This window comes from Symsagittifera roscoffensis, chromosome 1 (assembly GCF_963678635.1).
Source record: "Symsagittifera roscoffensis chromosome 1, txSymRosc1.1, whole genome shotgun sequence".
NCBI lineage: Eukaryota > Metazoa > Xenacoelomorpha > Acoela > Convolutidae > Symsagittifera > Symsagittifera roscoffensis.
Window position 1 is genome coordinate 62,236,781 of NC_087062.1, and position 19,983 is coordinate 62,256,763.

At 34.5% G+C, this 19,983-nt stretch overlaps 2 protein-coding genes across 7 annotated transcripts in view; one reads left to right on the forward strand and one right to left on the reverse strand.

Annotated features, from left to right (window-relative positions):
* Window positions 1–13,142, forward strand: part of LOC134846996 (uncharacterized) — a 42,050-nt gene extending 28,908 nt beyond the window's left edge. For all 6 annotated transcript variants that reach the window (XM_063864492.1, XM_063864499.1, XM_063864505.1 and 3 more), the window contains 2 exons: window positions 6,067–6,245; window positions 12,668–13,142. In XM_063864492.1, coding sequence (XP_063720562.1) covers window positions 6,067–6,245; window positions 12,668–12,866 — 378 coding nt within the window. In that variant the 3' untranslated portion in view covers window positions 12,867–13,142. The remainder of the gene's footprint in view (window positions 1–6,066; window positions 6,246–12,667) is intronic.
* LOC134846936 (zinc finger FYVE domain-containing protein 1-like) overlaps window positions 1–19,983 on the reverse strand; it is a 436,861-nt gene that overhangs the window by 322,462 nt on the left and 94,416 nt on the right. The gene's annotated exons all lie outside the window — the stretch shown is intronic.

Sequence of the window (19,983 nt, forward strand, 5' to 3'; positions counted from 1 at the left end):
ATTTTAAGGCTGAAACTATTTATAGTTTCAGCCAGAGCAGATTAAATTTAAGTTAGCAAACAGTTGCTCTTCCTCTCCTCTAACCTTGCAACAATACTAGTATATACTAGATCTATGGAGATTAGGAAATATAAGAGTAAGATTAAGATCGGTTTTAGACTAAGAAGTTGCACGAATCTATCCGGCCGAGAATAAGATAGCGTGACGAACAGACGGTGTACTTTATCCAAAATTACTGTTTGAGAAAGGGCACCCCGGACTTACACTCAATTCCTGTATAACTCTTCTGCCTTTTCAACCTTATTTTATTTACATCCACTTACCCTGTTTTTGCCGTTTGTTCTAAGGTTGTATTTATCTACTGTTTGTACTGTATTTATCTATAATGTTTTCAAATTTGTGGTCAATTAGCATTAAGTTTGGCTTTAAAACAAAATTTAAAATTGAAAATAGTTTCGACTAGCATAAAAAGCAAAACCTTAAATTCAACCACACTCATAATCAAAGTTAATATTCAGAAAAGAAATCATAATTATTATAAATTAGTTTTTTTCCTACATTTCACAATTTTCGAGGCAATCCTAAAACTCTTTGTTTTTGCGATTTGCAGAAGATTTTTAAATGCGAATCCAACCTGACTCTCCATTTCCAAGAAAAGTCCATTTCTATTATCTCCCCACCTTCCGGACTCAGGACATTCAGGTTGTTAAGCGAAAGTCTTTTTTTTGCGACTCAAGGCCGTTTCTTTTGCATCTAGAGCTTTCTCGTGTTGCCACTCTTGCAGCAAAAATTGGTCAAGCTGTGGTAGAGCTGAAGCTAGAGGTCAAGTGAGAGCTCGTCCTTGCACACTACCAATGCCATTAGAGGGATCTAATACACGCACTGACATTCTAACTTGAAAGCGATACCATACCACTATGCTACGTGCCTCAATCAGTGTTTAGTCCAACCCAATACAGGTGGGGTTGTGGCTGATTTCTAAGCTTCTGAGCTGAATGACATTGCCTCAACTGTGGGTTAAAAACAACTGCACTGTAATTTTACACAATTTCAGAGAAGAAATTTAGTCGCAGTTCCTACTTTTATACTTTGGACGATAGAAATTCTAGAATCATTTTCTAGTCCTCAACTGCATTGAATTATTGTTTTCTTTGAAACAAAAGTTAACTTGACATTTTTAAATCAAATTAAATCAGCCTTAATTTCCCAATCTTAGGTTATTGCACGCAAATACTTGTAGTTTCATTTTCGAGTCCTAAACTTCACACGTGGCCTGGAGGTTGAACAGCTAAACTGAAGTCCGCTTCGGCCTTCTCACCACCGTGAATCCGCTACATATTTATCATCATTTGCAAATTTCAATTTTTTTGGACTATATTTTTAGTACATTCACGTGTGTTAAAAGAGTCGAGGCCCTAAAAAAGCTTCCGCGTTTCCGGGGTGTCGTTTCCTTTAAACACGCTTTCACTCTACTTAACGCTACAGAGTTTTTCTCCTCTTTTTAGCGGGGGGACACTAAGAAATGGTTTTATTCACAATCCTTTAAGAGTTATGTTGGTGGTCACACTAAATCGGCCGATCAAAGGATTACGCAACTTTTTTCGACGCTACTCTTGCGTTTATAGCTAGTTCAGCAAATCGTGGGTATAATAAGTGAATTCGCAATCACAAAGAAAATAAAAGCTATTCACAATGCCCTAAATGAGCTAATTAATAACTTCTATAACGAAGCCCGCATTTCGTTCGTTCAATTGCTTCGTTATCTCTATGGAAAACCCTCGGTTGACGCATTTCCCAAATCGCCTACTACAGCAGCGCAACTCGCTCACAAAAATAATTCAGCCCGTTACTAAACTTGGGTTCAAGCGCAACTCGCTCCCACAAATAGTCCAACCCGGTACTAAACTTGATCCAAGCAAGCAATTTGACCAAGCAAACAAGTGACATACGATTCTAATCAACTAATTCCTGACCTCGTAAACTTCAGCCCTCGAGTTCAACTCAACCTCCAAACCAAGCTATGTTTTCTCAGTGACCCTCCCAAGACCTTTATTTTAATTATCCCGTTAACGTTCCGACTTCCCAAAGATAGGGGGAAATACTTATCATGGGTCGCTAAATCAATTCAGGCATTTAAAATTCCTATCAGCACTCTATTCCAATCTTGACCTTCTAGCTATCAGGGGGACGTATATGGCCTATTAAGGGTCAAATTAACCAAAAAATTCCCCGTCCGTTCATATTTTTTAGAAGACTGAATTCTCATGCCGCGGTCCCGTTACAATCATTTTCCTCTGGGACAACTTTTCTTTAGTCTAATTGAATTGCTATTAACAGATCATTTGCCAAAGTGAACTGAACACAATGTTTACCAATTCGACTTCGAATTACTTCTACTACTCCAAGGTTGCAATGTGAAAACTAGATGGCTATCAGCTTCTGCTTCAATTTTCAATAGATAAGTTTCCTCCCAATTATTAGCAAGGTGACTGGTTCATTTTTCCAAAGGGTTTGGACTGAGGAACACGCCACCTACCTGTATTAACCTTGGGGTTTTCTATGCAATTTTGGGATCAAAACCTTAAAGGTCAACTTAAGGTCACCCGGGGTCATCCGAGGTAAAACTTCGACATTTGGGTTTAAAACCTCATGGAGGTCCTAACTACCAAATTCCATTCATGTCCCATTAATACTTCACAAGTTATCCCATTTCTAAGGTCCATTTTCACTTTTACTGGAAAAAAGCTATTAACACCGGAGGCAGCCGCCGGAGAAGTTTCAATCACAAGGAGCTCTTTTTTTCGGGGTTGGTATTTCATGTCTTTTGCCGCAAGAAAATCATTATGCGACCTCTCATTATTTTGCGTAAATTGCCTATTTCCGGTCTAAGGGGGTGTTTTTTCAAGTGCTAATAGCTTCCAATCAAACCGTTGGAAACTGTTCAAACTTTAAATGTGTGTTTTACCACTACCTATCATCTCACCAAGTTCATTGGAGGCCGGGAAACGTTTTCCGGATGTTAAGGGTGGGTTTGTTTACTTAGGGCATAAAACCGGAAGTGGGGCCCTAGGGGTCTGGGGTTTCGAATTTAAGCTTCCCTTAACTAGGCATACAACATTTTAAAATTTGAGCCCAATACCGCTGCTAGTATCCGAGTTCTGATAGGGCCATTTACACTTCCGGGGACCGTTATCACTTGCCCTCAAGGGTCTGAGGGGTCCCGTTTTTTTTCTGCTCGGGTCAAATCATCTCTGGTACCGCTATTCTGAGTTTCATAACTCTAGCTTTCTTAGTTCCCATTTGGGGGGGGGGGGGGTTCGCCGACTTTGTCAAATTTCATTATCTGGCATAGGAGTGACGAATTTTACCACACTAGAACTATTTTTAACTCGACCCATTGTTTGCTGTACTACTTAACTTAAATACTATTCAATCTTACGCTCAGCTTACTATTAGCCTTACCATACTGCGTGCAAGTCTCATTGTAATACTTTCTACGTTCAGTTCTTATTTTGCCGAAATCGTATTAGGATCACCGATCCTACAACGTCCATTTTCGGCGGAATAGCCCTAAAATTTTTAAAAGAAGCCTTGGCGATAATACATACTAATTTTTACAAAGAATGCACGCTGAAAACGCAATTTTTCTGTCATAGCCTTCCCAAAAAGTGCCTAAAAAGACAAAATTATCAAAATGTTTTTCAAAAGTTTTCACAAGAGCTGAGAAAATCATTTTGATCAATTTAAAAAATTGAAAATTTTCGGGATTTTTTTTTGAAAATCTTCAATCTGCCACCCCCTCCCAGTCCTTCCTCCCTCTTCGAAAAAATATTGAATCCATGCCTGATTATGTCTCCACTTAACTACAATTTTTTTTCAATTGTAGTTGGGTTTGAATCTCTATGGAAAACCCTCGGTTGACGCATTTCCCAAATCGCCTACTACAGCAGCGCAACTCGCTCACAAAAATAATTCAGCCCGTTACTAAACTTGGGTTCAAGCGCAACTCGCTCCCACAAATAGTCCAACCCGGTACTAAACTTGATCCAAGCAAGCAATTTGACCAAGCAAACAAGTGACATACGATTCTAATCAACTAATTCCTGACCTCGTAAACTTCAGCCCTCGAGTTCAACTCAACCTCCAAACCAAGCTATGTTTTCTCAGTGACCCTCCCAAGACCTTTATTTTAATTATCCCGTTAACGTTCCGACTTCCCAAAGATAGGGGGAAATACTTATCATGGGTCGCTAAATCAATTCAGGCATTTAAAATTTCTATCAGTACTCTATTCCAATCTTGACCTTCTAGCTATCAGGGGGACGTATATGGCCTATTAAGGGTCAAATTAACCAAAAAATTCCCCGTCCGTTCATATTTTTTAGAAGACTGAATTCTCATGCCGCGGTCCCGTTACAATCATTTTCCTCTGGGACAACTTTTCTTTAGTCTAATTGAATTGCTATTAACAGATCATTTGCCAAAGTGAACTGAACACAATGTTTACCAATTCGACTTCGAATTACTTCTACTACTCCAAGGTTGCAATGTGAAAACTAGATGGCTATCAGCTTCTGCTTCAATTTTCAATAGATAAGTTTCCTCCCAATTATTAGCAAGGTGACTGGTTCATTTTTCCAAAGGGTTTGGACTGAGGAACACGCCACCTACCTGTATTAACCTTGGGGTTTTCTATGCAATTTTGGGATCAAAACCTTAAAGGTCAACTTAAGGTCACCCGGGGTCATCCGAGGTAAAACTTCGACATTTGGGTTTAAAACCTCATGGAGGTCCTAACTACCAAATTCCATTCATGTCCCATTAATACTTCACAAGTTATCCCATTTCTAAGGTCCATTTTCACTTTTACTGGAAAAAAGCTATTAACACCGGAGGCAGCCGCCGGAGAAGTTTCAATCACAAGGAGCTCTTTTTTTCGGGGTTGGTATTTCATGTCTTTTGCCGCAAGAAAATCATTATGCGACCTCTCATTATTTTGCGTAAATTGCCTATTTCCGGTCTAAGGGGGTGTTTTTTCAAGTGCTAATAGCTTCCAATCAAACCGTTGGAAACTGTTCAAACTTTAAATGTGTGTTTTACCACTACCTATCATCTCACCAAGTTCATTGGAGGCCGGGAAACGTTTTCCGGATGTTAAGGGTGGGTTTGTTTACTTAGGGCATAAAACCGGAAGTGGGGCCCTAGGGGTCTGGGGTTTCGAATTTAAGCTTCCCTTAACTAGGCATACAACATTTTAAAATTTGAGCCCAATACCGCTGCTAGTATCCGAGTTCTGATAGGGCCATTTACACTTCCGGGGACCGTTATCACTTGCCCTCAAGGGTCTGAGGGGTCCCGTTTTTTTTCTGCTCGGGTCAAATCATCTCTGGTACCGCTATTCTGAGTTTCATAACTCTAGCTTTCTTAGTTCCCATTTGGGGGGGGGGGGGGGGGGTTCGCCGACTTTGTCAAATTTCATTATCTGGCATAGGAGTGACGAATTTTACCACACTAGAACTATTTTTAACTCGACCCATTGTTTGCTGTACTACTTAACTTAAATACTATTCAATCTTACGCTCAGCTTACTATTAGCCTTACCATACTGCGTGCAAGTCTCATTGTAATACTTTCTACGTTCAGTTCTTATTTTGCCGAAATCGTATTAGGATCACCGATCCTACAACGTCCATTTTCGGCGGAATAGCCCTAAAATTTTTAAAAGAAGCCTTGGCGATAATACATACTAATTTTTACAAAGAATGCACGCTGAAAACGCAATTTTTCTGTCATAGCCTTCCCAAAAAGTGCCTAAAAAGACAAAATTATCAAAATGTTTTTCAAAAGTTTTCACAAGAGCTGAGAAAATCATTTTGATCAATTTAAAAAATTGAAAATTTTCGGGATTTTTTTTTGAAAATCTTCAATCTGCCACCCCCTCCCAGTCCTTCCTCCCTCTTCGAAAAAATATTGAATCCATGCCTGATTATGTCTCCACTTAACTACAATTTTTTTTCAATTTAACTCGAAAGTTGAATAAAAAGCTATTTATCAATTTTTATTTAGGATGGGGTTAATGTAGCAGTTTTGGACAACTTACTTCCAATTCTCAAGAAGGACAATGTCAAGCAGGCAATACTGAAAATAGACATAGAAGGCTCCGAAGCTAAAGCGATTCTTGGAGGTCTGAAACTTTTCAGAGAAATCGACATTGCCGTCATCCAGATGGAGTTCCACGTTATTCAGTAAGATTTGCTTATTAAAAGGTTTATGTTCCGAGCTTGCCACTGAAAGAGACCGGTAGAAAGTATGGATTTTTAAACCCAATTTCGACTACCTCATAGAAATCTCACAGGGGGTCAAACGATGGTTCAAATTGAAGCTATTGGCTGTTTTTCAGACTAAATTATACCAAGTTTACCAACAACACTAAACAGCAGAATTTCTTAGCGAATTTGTTAAAAAGATTCAAAAAACGATTTTCATGTTTTGGATTTTCGAAACTTTACACTTGCGTTGTTAGCGTCGGAATATTCTATGCTAGCTGCACAGGAACCGGCTTTTCCTGTTTTTTAAGGAATATTAACAAAAAGGTCGTATGTATGGTATTTTCTGGTTGTGTATAAACCGACCCAATTAAAAACCAGATACTTTATAAACCACCCGAATAACCCGAGCAGTACGAAAATGAATCAAAACTAGAAAGTTAAAAAAAATGATTAATAGAATTCGCCAAGTTGTTAATAGTGTATAAAAACGTATGTTAGAATTTTCTACATTTTCATAGCCCCCCCCCTCCCCTCGAGAAATTCCTACATCCGCGCCTGAACCTAGATATAGCAGATGCTTATTGTTTCGGCCATTGAAAATGACAAAAAAAATGTATTCGGGTGTGTTTTAGCTTCTTTGCTTTTGGTTGTTCGGTTGTTCACGCAAAATCGGGTACCACAAATAATCATTGGACTGGGTTGAGTGGGATATCATATTAAAAAGCATTTAGTCATGATTGGAACGGCATTATAATTTTATTAAAACAATTTCCTAACAAAGAATGAACGTATTGGAATTTTTAGATTTTGCGGAAGATTAGAAATTCAGGGAAGATTGGCCATTTAGGCGGAAAAAATAATAATTTTTTCAAATGAAAACTAATTTTGAAAGCTTTATTTGGCACTTCCCTGGCAGGAAGTTTTCTCAAAAAACTTTAACAACAGTGCAAATTTTCTTAAAGGAATATGGTCAAAACATTGTGTGCTACTTGCACAGCTACCAGTTATCCTGGTTCTAGGTAGCGTTTTGAATAAAGACTAATCTAGGAAAACAATTTTAACAAATCTGAAAAAAATTGACTTCAATAGAAGACAAATGGTTCGAATTTGTTGAATTTTTTACTTTCCCGAAAATTGTTAAATTTTATAACCCACATTGACGTCAACGATTTATTTCAAATCTTTCAAATTCGCTCCAGCAAAAGTTTTTGTCAAGGGCTAATTCTAAATAATTGGCATTTCTGTCGCAATTGTCTGGATTTTAGTTGCAATAGTCTAAAAATTAGTCACAGTATAATTTGAACAAAAACCGTCATGGTCTAAGTAGTCAAGAAAAACCATACAATCTGATCAAGTTTTTTTTGTATTGAAAAACGTGTAGCTAAAATTTATAGCAAAACCTGTTGATTGGCTAGCATAAGTTGATTTAAAAAATTATATAAATTTTTAAAAAGATTTTTAAGAAAAATGCAATAGTCGGGAAAACTTTCACAAATTTTCAAACCATAGAAGAATGCTGAACCGACAATTTCCATACAAATCCATAAGTCAGAAATTTGCGTTTTTTCTATAAACCAAATATTCATTAGCTTATTTATTTTTGTTGGTTAGATAATTGTTTTTTGGCTGTGGTCGTAAGCAAGCACAAGGTGCAGACTACTTATTTTTGAGGACTTGATATCTCGAAGGAGCAATCTTCAATTTTCAAAAACGGGCAAAAATATCACATAATAATAAATGAATTTAATTGAAAAGCACCTTTTGTATTGAAAAACATGTAGCTAAAATGTATAGCAAAAAAACTGTTGGACGGCTTGCATAAATTGAGTTGAAAAATATATAGTTTGTTAAAATTGTAGTAAAAAAGTGCGAAAATCGAGGAAATTGCAACGGACAGGCTTAGTTTTTCTTCGCAGGCGCCGCGTGGACAATCTCGGCTCGCAAAATCTGGATATACCAAATATCGGTTGCTACCGTCTAAAAATTCCCAAATTTGATTGGGAGAGCTTGAAAAAACTTGGTCACATACGTCTAATAGTAAAAATACAACCTCGTCACGGGAAAGACAAACTTTGTTTATTTAACGATCCAGTAGAATGAGGAACGAAAGTTTACCAGATCAATTTTTTCACCAAAAGACTGAAAAAGATCAATAGTAACAGTCCAGTTGACAAAAAAAGCTATTCATAAATTTTCAAAAGATTGAAAAACGCTGAATCGACATCTTCCATACAAATCCATAAAAGGAGAAAATTGCACGAAAGATCCATGATTAATGTTATTTCATACATGAAGTACATTACTCGCATTTTTTAATAAATAAAATACTCATTTTGCTTGTTTTTTTTTTAGTTTTGTTTCTGGCTGTGGTCGTAAAGGAACACAAGTGGCAAAGAAGGGTAATCAGAATAGTGTAATATGCATTGTTATTGACCTGAATTTAGATACGTTTTACAAACAAATTCTATGAATTTAATTAATGAAACACTTTCTTGAAGAAAACTTTGAAATTAATCGTTCAATGCCCAGGGCAATTAAAAAAACACTGAAAATTTTTTAAAGGACCACAATATGCACCAAAAAACATCAAAATGCAAAAATGTTTGTACACGTCCTAAAAAAGTGCCGCCTGCCAAAAAACGGAGTCTTGTGTGATTAGAATTGTGTGATTAGCTTTTTTGGTCAATGCGGAATTAAACAGCCAGGACTGAATTATTGTCTGAGGAATTCAAAGACAAATGTTTCAATAATTTTGAACTTCAATCCTCGATATAATTTGTAGTAATACAACAAGCATCGAGTTTTCAAAAAGTTTTTTTAGCTTTGTAAGGTCTGGAGGCTAGCGTTCTCAAGCTTTGAGAACGTGAACGTTTGCATTTAACATCAACACTTTTGAACTTTTAAAAAAAGATTGATTGCAGTTATCACTATTGCGGGTCACAGTATTCTCATTATTGATGTGTCAGTGAGCATTTGAGATATCATTAAAGTAACTATAGTTTTTTTGCAGTTAATAGGATTACTTCAGGAATAACAATCCAAAAAAACTTCTAATTGGTGCAAATATATCGTTAATCTCAACGTAATAACCAAGTTCAGACCAATTGTACAATTTAAGCAACAATCAAAAAGCCAGACACACAAAAAGAGCTGAAATTTAAAAGGAGTACTACGTTAATTCATTTTATATTTTATGCATAGTATTTTATTCAAGTTTTGCTCAAGTTCTTTGCTCTTGTTCATTGGCTCAAATTGACTCAAACCTGTTAGCAATGGATACGGCGTTTAAAATGAAACTGCATGTTACTAAATTCTGGAAACGAAATCTGGTTTTCAATCAAAATGTGGGTTCTACAACAAAGCGCGAATCCCTCTTACAAATTTGGTTTCCACGACAAATTTAACCACTGCATATTAGGGCTGTAAATATATTTTTTTATTTCATTGGTAAAAATAAGTATGCTATATGAAGTTTTAGTTATATATCGACAAAAAATATAACTGGACAATTATTCATTCATATTTACAAGCAAAAAAATTGTCCGTTGAAATTGAATGTAACCAAGTTACTGTAACTGTGTAAAGTAAGCTGAATAAAATATATTTGAAATTAGCGCCTAAATCAAACTGAGATCAATTCAAGCTTTTAAAAAGAGCGTTGATTACAAAGAAAAATTCTGATTGATTTGGATCAATTTCAAATCGATCCAAATAAAACTGAAATCTAAGCCACAAAAGATTGATCCCAACTAATTTTAAATCGATTTCAATTGATTTTTTTAACATAAATTATTCTAACTTGAAGCACTCCTATACAAGTATGATAGTCGCTAAAATTTAGACTGGAGATCTGTTCTGTTACCCGGCACAAAACTTGTAAGTATACTACTTTCAAAACTTGATCATTTTGCGTGAATCTGATTGAATGATTGAAATCAAAATTAGAAGAACAGATTTAGTGACCCCAATTGAGTCCATAAAAAAAATCCATAGACCTTTAACTGCTCTAAAACAATTAAAAAGGAATCCATGCATATTTTCGAGCTCAATATCTGGATTTTATTGTGCATTTTTTTGATTTGTTGCATAGATTTTGCCCAAAATCTCATTTACAAAGCTGATTTTTTACAATTTTTTTGCATCTTTTTGAGCTCAAAATTTGATTTATTTCGACCATTTTCTTGAATTGTTGCTTAGGTTTTTACCCAAAATCTGACTGACAAAGATGATCTTCAATGATTTCATTGGGTATTTTGGAGCTTTAAATTGGAATTACGCGAACCATTTTCTTGATTTGTTACAGGGGTTTTTGCCTTTAATCTGATTTACATTGATAAATTTCTATGATTTTGTTGCTTAGTTTTGAGCTCGAAATCTGACTTCTTTAAACCATTTTGTTGATTTGTTATATTTGTTGCATATATTTGAGCTCAAAGTTTGACAAAATTTGATTGATTTCGACCATTTTTTAAGACTTTTGCCTATAACCTGCTTCAAAATAATGAGTTTCTATGATTTCATGGCATTTTTTGAGCTCAAAACTGATTTATGTGGAGCATTTTGTTATATTTTTCAGAAATTTTTTGTCAAAAATCTGATTTACAGAGACGTTTTTAAATGTTTCATTGGTGTTTTTGAGCACAAAATTTGTTTTTTTTTTGACAAGATTTTAAATTGGTACATATGTTTTAGCCCATAAACTGATTGTCAATGGTATTTTTCTATGATTTGATTTCGTTTTTTTTGAGCTCAAAATGTGATTTTTGTGGATCATTTTTAAAATTTTTTACGTAGGTTTTTGCCCATAAATAACCAGAATTACAATAGTGATTTACTTTGATTTCAATGCGTAAATTTGAGCTCAAAATTTTATTTAAATGGATCAGTTTTTGATTTGTTACGTATGATTTTGCCCAAAACTTGACTTGCAATGATGATTCTATGATTTGGTTGCATAGATTTGAGCTCATAATTTGACAAAATTTGATTCATTTCGACCGTTTTTTTAATATGTGACATAGATTTTCATCATAATTTGACTGGTAATGATGATTTTTATGATCTCATTGCCTGTTTTTGAGCTCAAAATCTGTTTGTGTTGACCATTTCCTGGATTTGTTACACAGGTTTTTGCCCATAATCTGAGTTACAAGGATGTTTTTCTATGACTTCATTTCTTTTTTTGAGCCCAAAATCTGATTCATATGGACCATTTTCTTGATTTGCTACATAGATTTTTGGCATAAAGTTTGACTTATAATAATCATTATCTATGATTTCATTGCATGTTTCTGAGCTCAAATTCTGACTTATATTGATTATTTTCCGGATTTGTTAAATGGGTTTTGCCCAAAATCTGATTTTTAAAAATGTTTCTTTTTGCTTTCACTTCAATTTTTCGAGCCTAAATTCTGATCATTGCTAACCATTTTTTGTTTTTAACAAAAGTTTTTGCCAAAAATCTGATTTACAATGACAATTTTTTAAAAATTTTCAATTGAAATTTTTGAGCTCAAATTGAATTATTTTAACCCTTTTCTTGATGGTATATAAAGTTTTTTTTGTCGATAATCTGTTTCACGAAAATGATTTTCTCTAATTTTATAACATACTTTTGAGTTCAAAATCTGATTAATGAGGATAATTTTCCTGAATTCTGCATAATCTGGCACGCGTGTTATTAATCAAAAAGTCGAGAATGGTATATTTCAATGAATTTTTAAATACGATATTTTTTTTGGTGTGTTAGCAAACATATTGATTTAAATCGATTGGAAAGTGGATTTTGTAGACAGACACCTAAATCGATCTGCTCAGGGGTATTTACAAAAACTACAAAACCGATTTCAATGGATTTTAGCAAGATTCAGATGGATTTATGTGAGATTCAGATGGATTTTAAAGAGCCAGAAAATCCATCCAAATCGATTGAAAATAGTTTGCAGACAATTAAATCGGTCCAAAATTTCCAAGAATCATCCAATTAAATCGATTTAAAATTCAAGTTAGATCTATTTAAAATCAATTTAAGTCAATCCGAAACCAATTTCGTCAGTGCTGGAAGCGTGTCCTTGAACAATAATTGTTCTGATTAAATAAATGTTTTTTGTTCTAAAAAATTGTTTTGTATTTATTGCCAATATATTTAATAACAATATATTGGCAGTAATATATTGGCTTCGCATAGATATAACGGCTTGCTTATGAGTTCCGCAACCTATGATATGAATCTCGCATATTTTTGCTGCTGGAGAAAGGAATCCGCCGTGGAATCCAAGAATGCCTTGTTGAGGAATCCGCATGCTAGGGCACAACAATTAGTTTGGCCTTCTGATGTAAACAGGCTATTTTTGTTGGTTTTCTATTGATTTTACATAGAGGTATAAAAAAATGTTTAGGTCAAAAATGCGAGACGGTACCAAGGAAGAAGGAGAAATCGTCATGAAATTCATTGAGCAGATGAAAGAAATGGGTTACAAGGCCAGCCCGGTTGTCCGTCAAAACAAAAACTCTAAATGGTACGCGGCTAAGAATGTTCTTTCCTATGATAAGTTGTTTAAGCGGCCTACTGACGTATTGTGGCATCGATTGTCATAAAATTCAGCAGCAAAAAAACCTGAAAAATAATGCGATGTTCATATTACGACGGCGACCCGATGCTTCTGTAATAATTGCATAATATGTTCCTATTTGTAAATTAATCACGTTCAATTGTAAACATAACTGGCTGACGAGTTTTGCCAAAAATAAAGAGTTTTATACTTTGTTAGTAGCAGCATACGATGAATGAATTGTTCTTTCAATCTTTTGTTGGGATTTTATTGTTTTTTCTTCTTTTTATAATCAAATTCATGGGACCAACTTAACATCTTACCCCGAAATCGAAACCCATTTATATGGAGGAAGTTAACGTGGCTCCAAAATGGAATTAGCCGACAATCAGAATTGAGTATTTTTAACGCAGTGCGAAGCAAATTTGATCCAAATTAAACTTGATATTAACTCTCATAGGCAAAGGACTCATGGGCGAAGGAGCGAAAACAAAAACAGCCGAAAGTCATTATAATAAATCATTTATTAAAAATGCATCAATTGTCGCACAACTAAGAGAATTCAAATGAAGCAAAATTCTGCTTCTTTTTTAACGAAACCCTAGAAATTTTAATATATTCCAATTCGCCGGCGGTCAGTGACAATTTAAAAGTTTTTCGTATTTTTCCGGTTTTATATTTGACCAATATTAGTATTCAATCCCTGGAAACATTAATCTTGTTTGAGATTTTCACGCTTTCTTTCCAATTTTTGGAATACTTTTATCTGATTGGCTGATGTTTATTTTCGCCCGTTCGGTCCTTCGCCATGAGGGATCCTACCCTTAACTTGGCCTTTTTGGGGGGAAGATGTTAACTTGATGTAAACCATGTGCTTCCCATTTTAGACTGGAGTGTCAGCAGGACTGCTTCTGCTGGGTACGTTTAACAATGCCGAAGTGCAACAGTGCTGAAACTGAAAATGTTTTCAAAGTACCAAAAATTGCGGAAGTTTAAAAATTTTGGGTTGTTTGCAAATTAATGGTAATTTTCTTGAAAACTGTTTTGTTTGGAGCAAAATTGAGAAGAAAATTCGCTTGGGAATTTTTTTCAACAGGCTAACTTAATTCAATTAAAATGGCAATTTATGACTTTTTATTTCTCGTCATTTTAATTAATTTACTTGTCAAAGATTTGAAATGATTCAAAAACAGTATTTAAAGCAAATTTTCAGCACTGTTGATCAACATTTTGATTTTCGGCACTGTTGTACTTTGGAACTATTGTGCTGCCCCAAAAATTTTCCGCAATTCATTAGTCATAAAAAATGATTTCTAATTAATTATTTTGTCAGTTTTGAACTTATTGCATCAAAATCTGTCGGAAGGAAAAAAATTCCGTCGAAAAACTTTATTAAAAAAATAAAATTGTTCTGAGTAAAAAAATGTCAATAGGACATATGTATTTCCTGACTTTTAAAAAAAGTTTTAGTTTTTATTCACGCATTGAAGAAAGCAATGACCATAATCTTGAAGTGTGCTTCTGAAAAAAAAATTATTTTTTTTTCATTATCAGTAAAAATTTCAAACAAAGCTAATCCTAATGCAGACTACAACAGTTTTTCTGTGTCTGTTAGTTGCTACCCGTACCTAACGGAGGCTGTTTCTCTAGCTACAAATGGAGAATATAGATTATCTAGCCATTTGCTCGTATTTTTTAACTGAGACCAATCTATTTTTTCTTAATTAAGAGTTAAACATTTTCTGCAAAAAATAACCATAAGTCAGTTGACTGCTCATTAACACCGAGATAAACATACTTCGAGTATACACTATAGTCGTTGCAGTACAATGCAAATTAACATTTGTTATATCAAGTGTTATTTTGCATTAGATTGCTAAAATTATTTGCAGCAACACCACGAGACTTTTCTTAAGCTAAAAAAAAGACTATTTTTAGCTACTTTTTTGATCAGATTTAAGATGTGAGATAAAAATATTTAGAAAAAAAACCGTTTTATTCAATAATTTCATAAAAATATTCTGACTGGAAATTTAGATTAGATATAAAGTATTTCAGGTCAGAAAAAAAAGAAATTTTTCTGGTGCGCGTATTAAGCTCATTAAAATTTAAAATTACTTTGCATTATCGATCGATCAAGGGCCTGATGACACTATTCATTGTATATCATCAATGCCTATTTAAATTAAGAATTGATGAATGAGTATTGATTAAAAAAACAAAAAGGACGTCTGTAATTTTCTGCTATAAATAGAAAACTTGAACAAAACAATATAGCGCAGATGCATTATTGAAATCAATGGAATTTTTTTCTACTTAATAGTTCAATTAATGACATAAAAGTACAATCTAAAACTGAGTAGACTTTTTGGAAAAACCAACTAAACCAGTTAATATGAATGCCCAAATATGATAAAGTTTGTTTTACAAAGCGGAGTAACGTTAAGATCAATTTTAAAAACAAAATGGTCCAGAAGACTTAACTTTGTCTTAGAATGCTGCCGTTATTACGAAACTTTCATTGTTTTTTTTTTGCCCAATCAGCTATGTAAAAGATGTTGTCATTGATGTCGTTGATCCACTGTCTCAGCATCCATTGATATTTTACAAAGCCATGACCGCATCAAAACTGGGTTTGCACTGAAAAAAAAACAATCATAAAACCAATTCATCTTGTAATTATTTTGAGTGTTTTTCTTTTCCCTTACTGTTAACTAAGGCAACACAATGGCTTACTTCCGAGCTACTAACACATGCTTGGCTTATCAAAAACGCGCAGCCATAATTGCGCTTTAACTGAAGGGTATAGTTGTCATCTTTTTCAATAATAACGCATAAAATTTTCTAAGCAGTTACAAAGCCCTAGAAGACATTTACAACTAGCTTCCACTATAATTAGCAGTCACTTTAAACTTAACTTGCAGGTCCAATGCAGCTAAAGCTGCTCCTGAAAATTGTCAATTTTCATCTTTAACAAAAAATTAGGTTGGATGAATGGATGATTAGTTGGTTGTAGGTATGGCTAAATGAATAAATGGATGGATTGAAGGCAGGATGGGTGGGTGGATACAGGGATGAAAGCATAGGCGTATGGCTAAATGGATGACTAGACGGCTGATTGGATGGATGGTTGGAGTGATGGATGATTGACTGATGGCTGCATCGAAGGTTGACTGGTTTGATTGTTGGATGACGGGTTGGATGGATGACTGAATTGGTGAGAGCATCGATGAATGCGCCAAAGGGATGGATGACACGTTGGTTGCATGACCCCGTCGATAGATGGCTAGATCGATGATCGTTGATTCGTGGGATGAATTATTAGCTAGATGGATGCATGGCTTGATGGACCAATGATGAACAGCTGCATGGATGACGGCCTGAATGTCTGAATGGTTTGCCGGAAGGATTGTCGGATAATTGATGACTGGATGAGATGGTTGGATCGCAGATTGAACGGACTAATCGACGGCTAGATGGATGGCGGGTTAATGGATGGCCGAGTGAGTAGGTGACTGGGAATATGGAGGTGGGATAAGGGGATCGATGAAAGCATGAGCGAATAGATGGCTAGATAGCTGGTTGAAAGTAGAGCTGGTTGACAAAATGAATGGCTTGAGTGATGGCTGAGTTTATGGATAACTGCTTGGATGTATGAATGGCTAGTTGGTTGAATTGGTGGTTAGATGGATGACTGGTTCGTTAGATGACTACATAGATAGGTGGCCGGATAGATGACTGGATGGCTTGATGAAAAGATGGATGACTTAATGAACGTTTGGCTGGTTAAATGGATAAAGATTGAGTTGATGCATGAATGGCAGGATAGTTGGGGAGCTGATTGGATTGATGACTAGCTAGATGGTTAGATGGACGGCTTGTTAGACAGATGCTTGGATGAAAGAATGGTTCGATATATGAAGTGATGACTTGATGAATGATTAGCTAAAGGAATGGTAGAGTGGATAGCTGGAGGATAAATGATTTGATGTCTGAATGAATGAATGGTTTGATGAATGAATGTTTTGATGAACGAATGGTTTGATGAATGGAGGGCTGATTGGAAGGATCACTGGATGGATTGATCGACGGATTGAGGTATCGTTTTATTATTGATTCCATGGATAGTTGGTTCGATAGATAAATAGTTGAATTGATGCATGGCTTGATGAAAAGATGATTGAACGGAGGGAAGGATCGAATTCTAGATGAAAATGTAGCTAGTTGGACGGATAGCTTGTTTAAAAGTTCATAAGATAGAAGCATGAAAGGCTAAATCGCTCATTAACTAGCAAATAAGATGACTGACAAGATTTGAACCGTTGTCCTTAGGGGACTGAAGTTTCTAAGATAATTTAGGAACACCCCGCCATAGAACCATTTGACAATTTTTTTAGTCTTAGTTTTCGTTTAGTTTTAAAAAGCTGGAACAAGGATACCTTTTCGGACTATAGCTGAACCTGATATCAACTCTATTCGAAATCAACTGAACTTGTCATCAGGGTCAACAAATTAAGGGTCAATAAAGGGTCAACAAATTAAAATTTTGAGAACTGTTTTTTTTTTAGTTTCATTTTTTTGAGAGTTTTGAAAAATCAAAAAAAAACATATATCAAAAAATAAAAAAAAAGTTGAGCAGTCTTATCTGAAAACCAGATATTAAGTTTTTCAAATTTACTTGACAGCACCTCATCATTTTTAAATTAGTGAGTTGAAAAAAAGACAAAGAAAACGGCATATCTCGAAAAGCATCATCATTTGGGCAGTTATATTTGAAAACCAGATTTGTGAACTCTGATAACGACTCGCCGTAGATTTGAGAACTTTAAATATCAATCAAAAAATTTCATTAAAAAATTATCAAACCATAACAAAGGCATATCTCAAAAATTTTGAGCTTTAAAGCAGTCAAATTTAGAGCCAATACTTGAAACCCATAAAACTATTGCAATTATAGAGTTAAGAAATTCAAATTTTATGAAAAATGTGAAAGCTAAATTTGTCAATAACTTTTTCACAATCATTAAAAAAGTCACATTTCGGAAACTAAAAAAGTCACGAAAGTTCCAAAAAACGGTTTAAGGTAAATTTTTCACCAGTTTAAGCAACCCGTGGCTTACCAGTGACAACACTCCAGATTAGATTTGCTATTATCAAACTTGTTGAATAAGTTGCTGAAATGGACAATGCTAATTACAAAATGAATCCAGCCTCCTTACATTACATCTCTTCTCTCCTTAAACGCTGGTATCACGGATACAATTTTAAAATTGGGCCTTGCAATCAAACTGGCATTCATAATTTTGAAGAAAAAAAAAAGCAAAATTACTTCAGCATTGCAAAATACGCTATAACTTGAACATGCTTAAAAAGTTCGTTAAACATGAAACGTTTAATATACTGAAACAAGTTGAGCCTTAAGCTTTAATAGGGCGAGCCAACTTGAATCCTTTCTGTCCAATTTGGCAACTTAGTTACTAGTAGGTGTTTGGATATTTCAGATGCTGAGTGGATGGGCAGGGCTTGAAAAAGAGCAGGAGTAAAAATTTTTACTCAGTAACTACAGATTTTTTTTACCAGAGACATGAATATCAAAATTGCTCAACACCGACAGCTATGGAAAAAAAACATACAAAGCTTAGATGCTGCCTGATCATATGCAGTATGACTAATCAAAAATTTGTTATGTCTTTTGTTATCTCAAAAACTTTTGTCATTTTGACAAGGTCATAAAAATTACTCAACATCAAAAACTGTGTTTACAAATGTTGCTTTGTTCAAATTTTGGCTCACCATAAGTATTATAACTCATCAAGGTTAAAATATTTGATCTGTTGCTTCAGTGCCTTTTGATTTTTTACCATAAAAATGAACATGAAAAAGGCTCAGCATCAAAAACTGGTTTCAAAGAACATTCGTTGGTCAACTTTTGCCTCATCATATGTTTTGTGACTAATCAAGGTCAAGATACATCATCTTGTTTTTCAATTATTATCAATTTTTTTATCATTTTCATAAACTTAACTAACTTTTGCTCGGCATCAAAAATTATATTTGAAAAAAATTTTACCTCAGTTTTAGTATGACTCATCATTATTTTTTTCTGGCAATTTTTTGGCCCGAAATCAAATTTTAAGATTTTTTAAAAAATTTTTTGCATTGAAAGGAGTCTACTAATCTCTGCAATCAAAATTCAGAGAAATTGAGTGCTGCAAAACCGACAGAACGGAAGTGTTTTTTTTTACCAATTGCCACAAGTCTTAAAACTTTTTGCTATGCCATGATATTACAGTTAACCCAATTTATTTGTTGTACCTGATTTTGTCGGAAACAAGTGTTTACTTAAAAAACGTAAGCCGCGAATAACCTCAAAAAGGTGACAAATCGAGGAGAAAAAAAATGTTTTTTTTTCTTTAATATTGCCTGTATTGGCACTTGTATACTTGTTTGATTCTGTGAGAAAACTAGTTTAGATTAAACCGCAGTGCAATAAAATAATTTAACAATAACTTTTCAGCTTTCAAAAAATGATTCGCACCATCATGGAGCTTTTTGACCAAATTTAGTATAACTTAAAATCAAATTATGGTGTAGAAAAGAATGAAATGCGCAGATATACAAAAAAATTTCAGTCTTCAAACTCGATGGTTGCTGTTGAATCATATTTGAAGACAAATTTGCCGGCTTTTTAAAGAATCACTGATGCAAAAATAATTTTTAAATTGAGAACTCAAAATTTAAATGCGGCAATCAGCTGTTATTCTCGGTCCAGTGACCAAAAATAGCAAGAAAATATGATAAAATAGGCTCCACTTTTAGATGAAGCTGGATAATTATTCCAAAGAAAATAAACATTATACGAAAAAAATCTTGGTTTTTTTTTCAGTATACCAGGGAAAGTTGCGAAGCAATAAAGTGCTGTAACATAATAGGTATTGAATTTTTTTTGCTAGTTTTACAACAAAATTTTAATTGAACCTGAAAAACTTGCAGTCTAACCAAGTTTAAAATTTTAATTGAGTTACAGATTTTCACTCAAAGAGTGAAACACCTAAGGTTCAATTGAAAAAAGAATAACTCAGAAGAAATGAATTTTTTTGTATTTTGTAGTACCTTGTTTTGATTTTTAGTTTGGGTTTGACAAATGATAGGAAACAAGACTC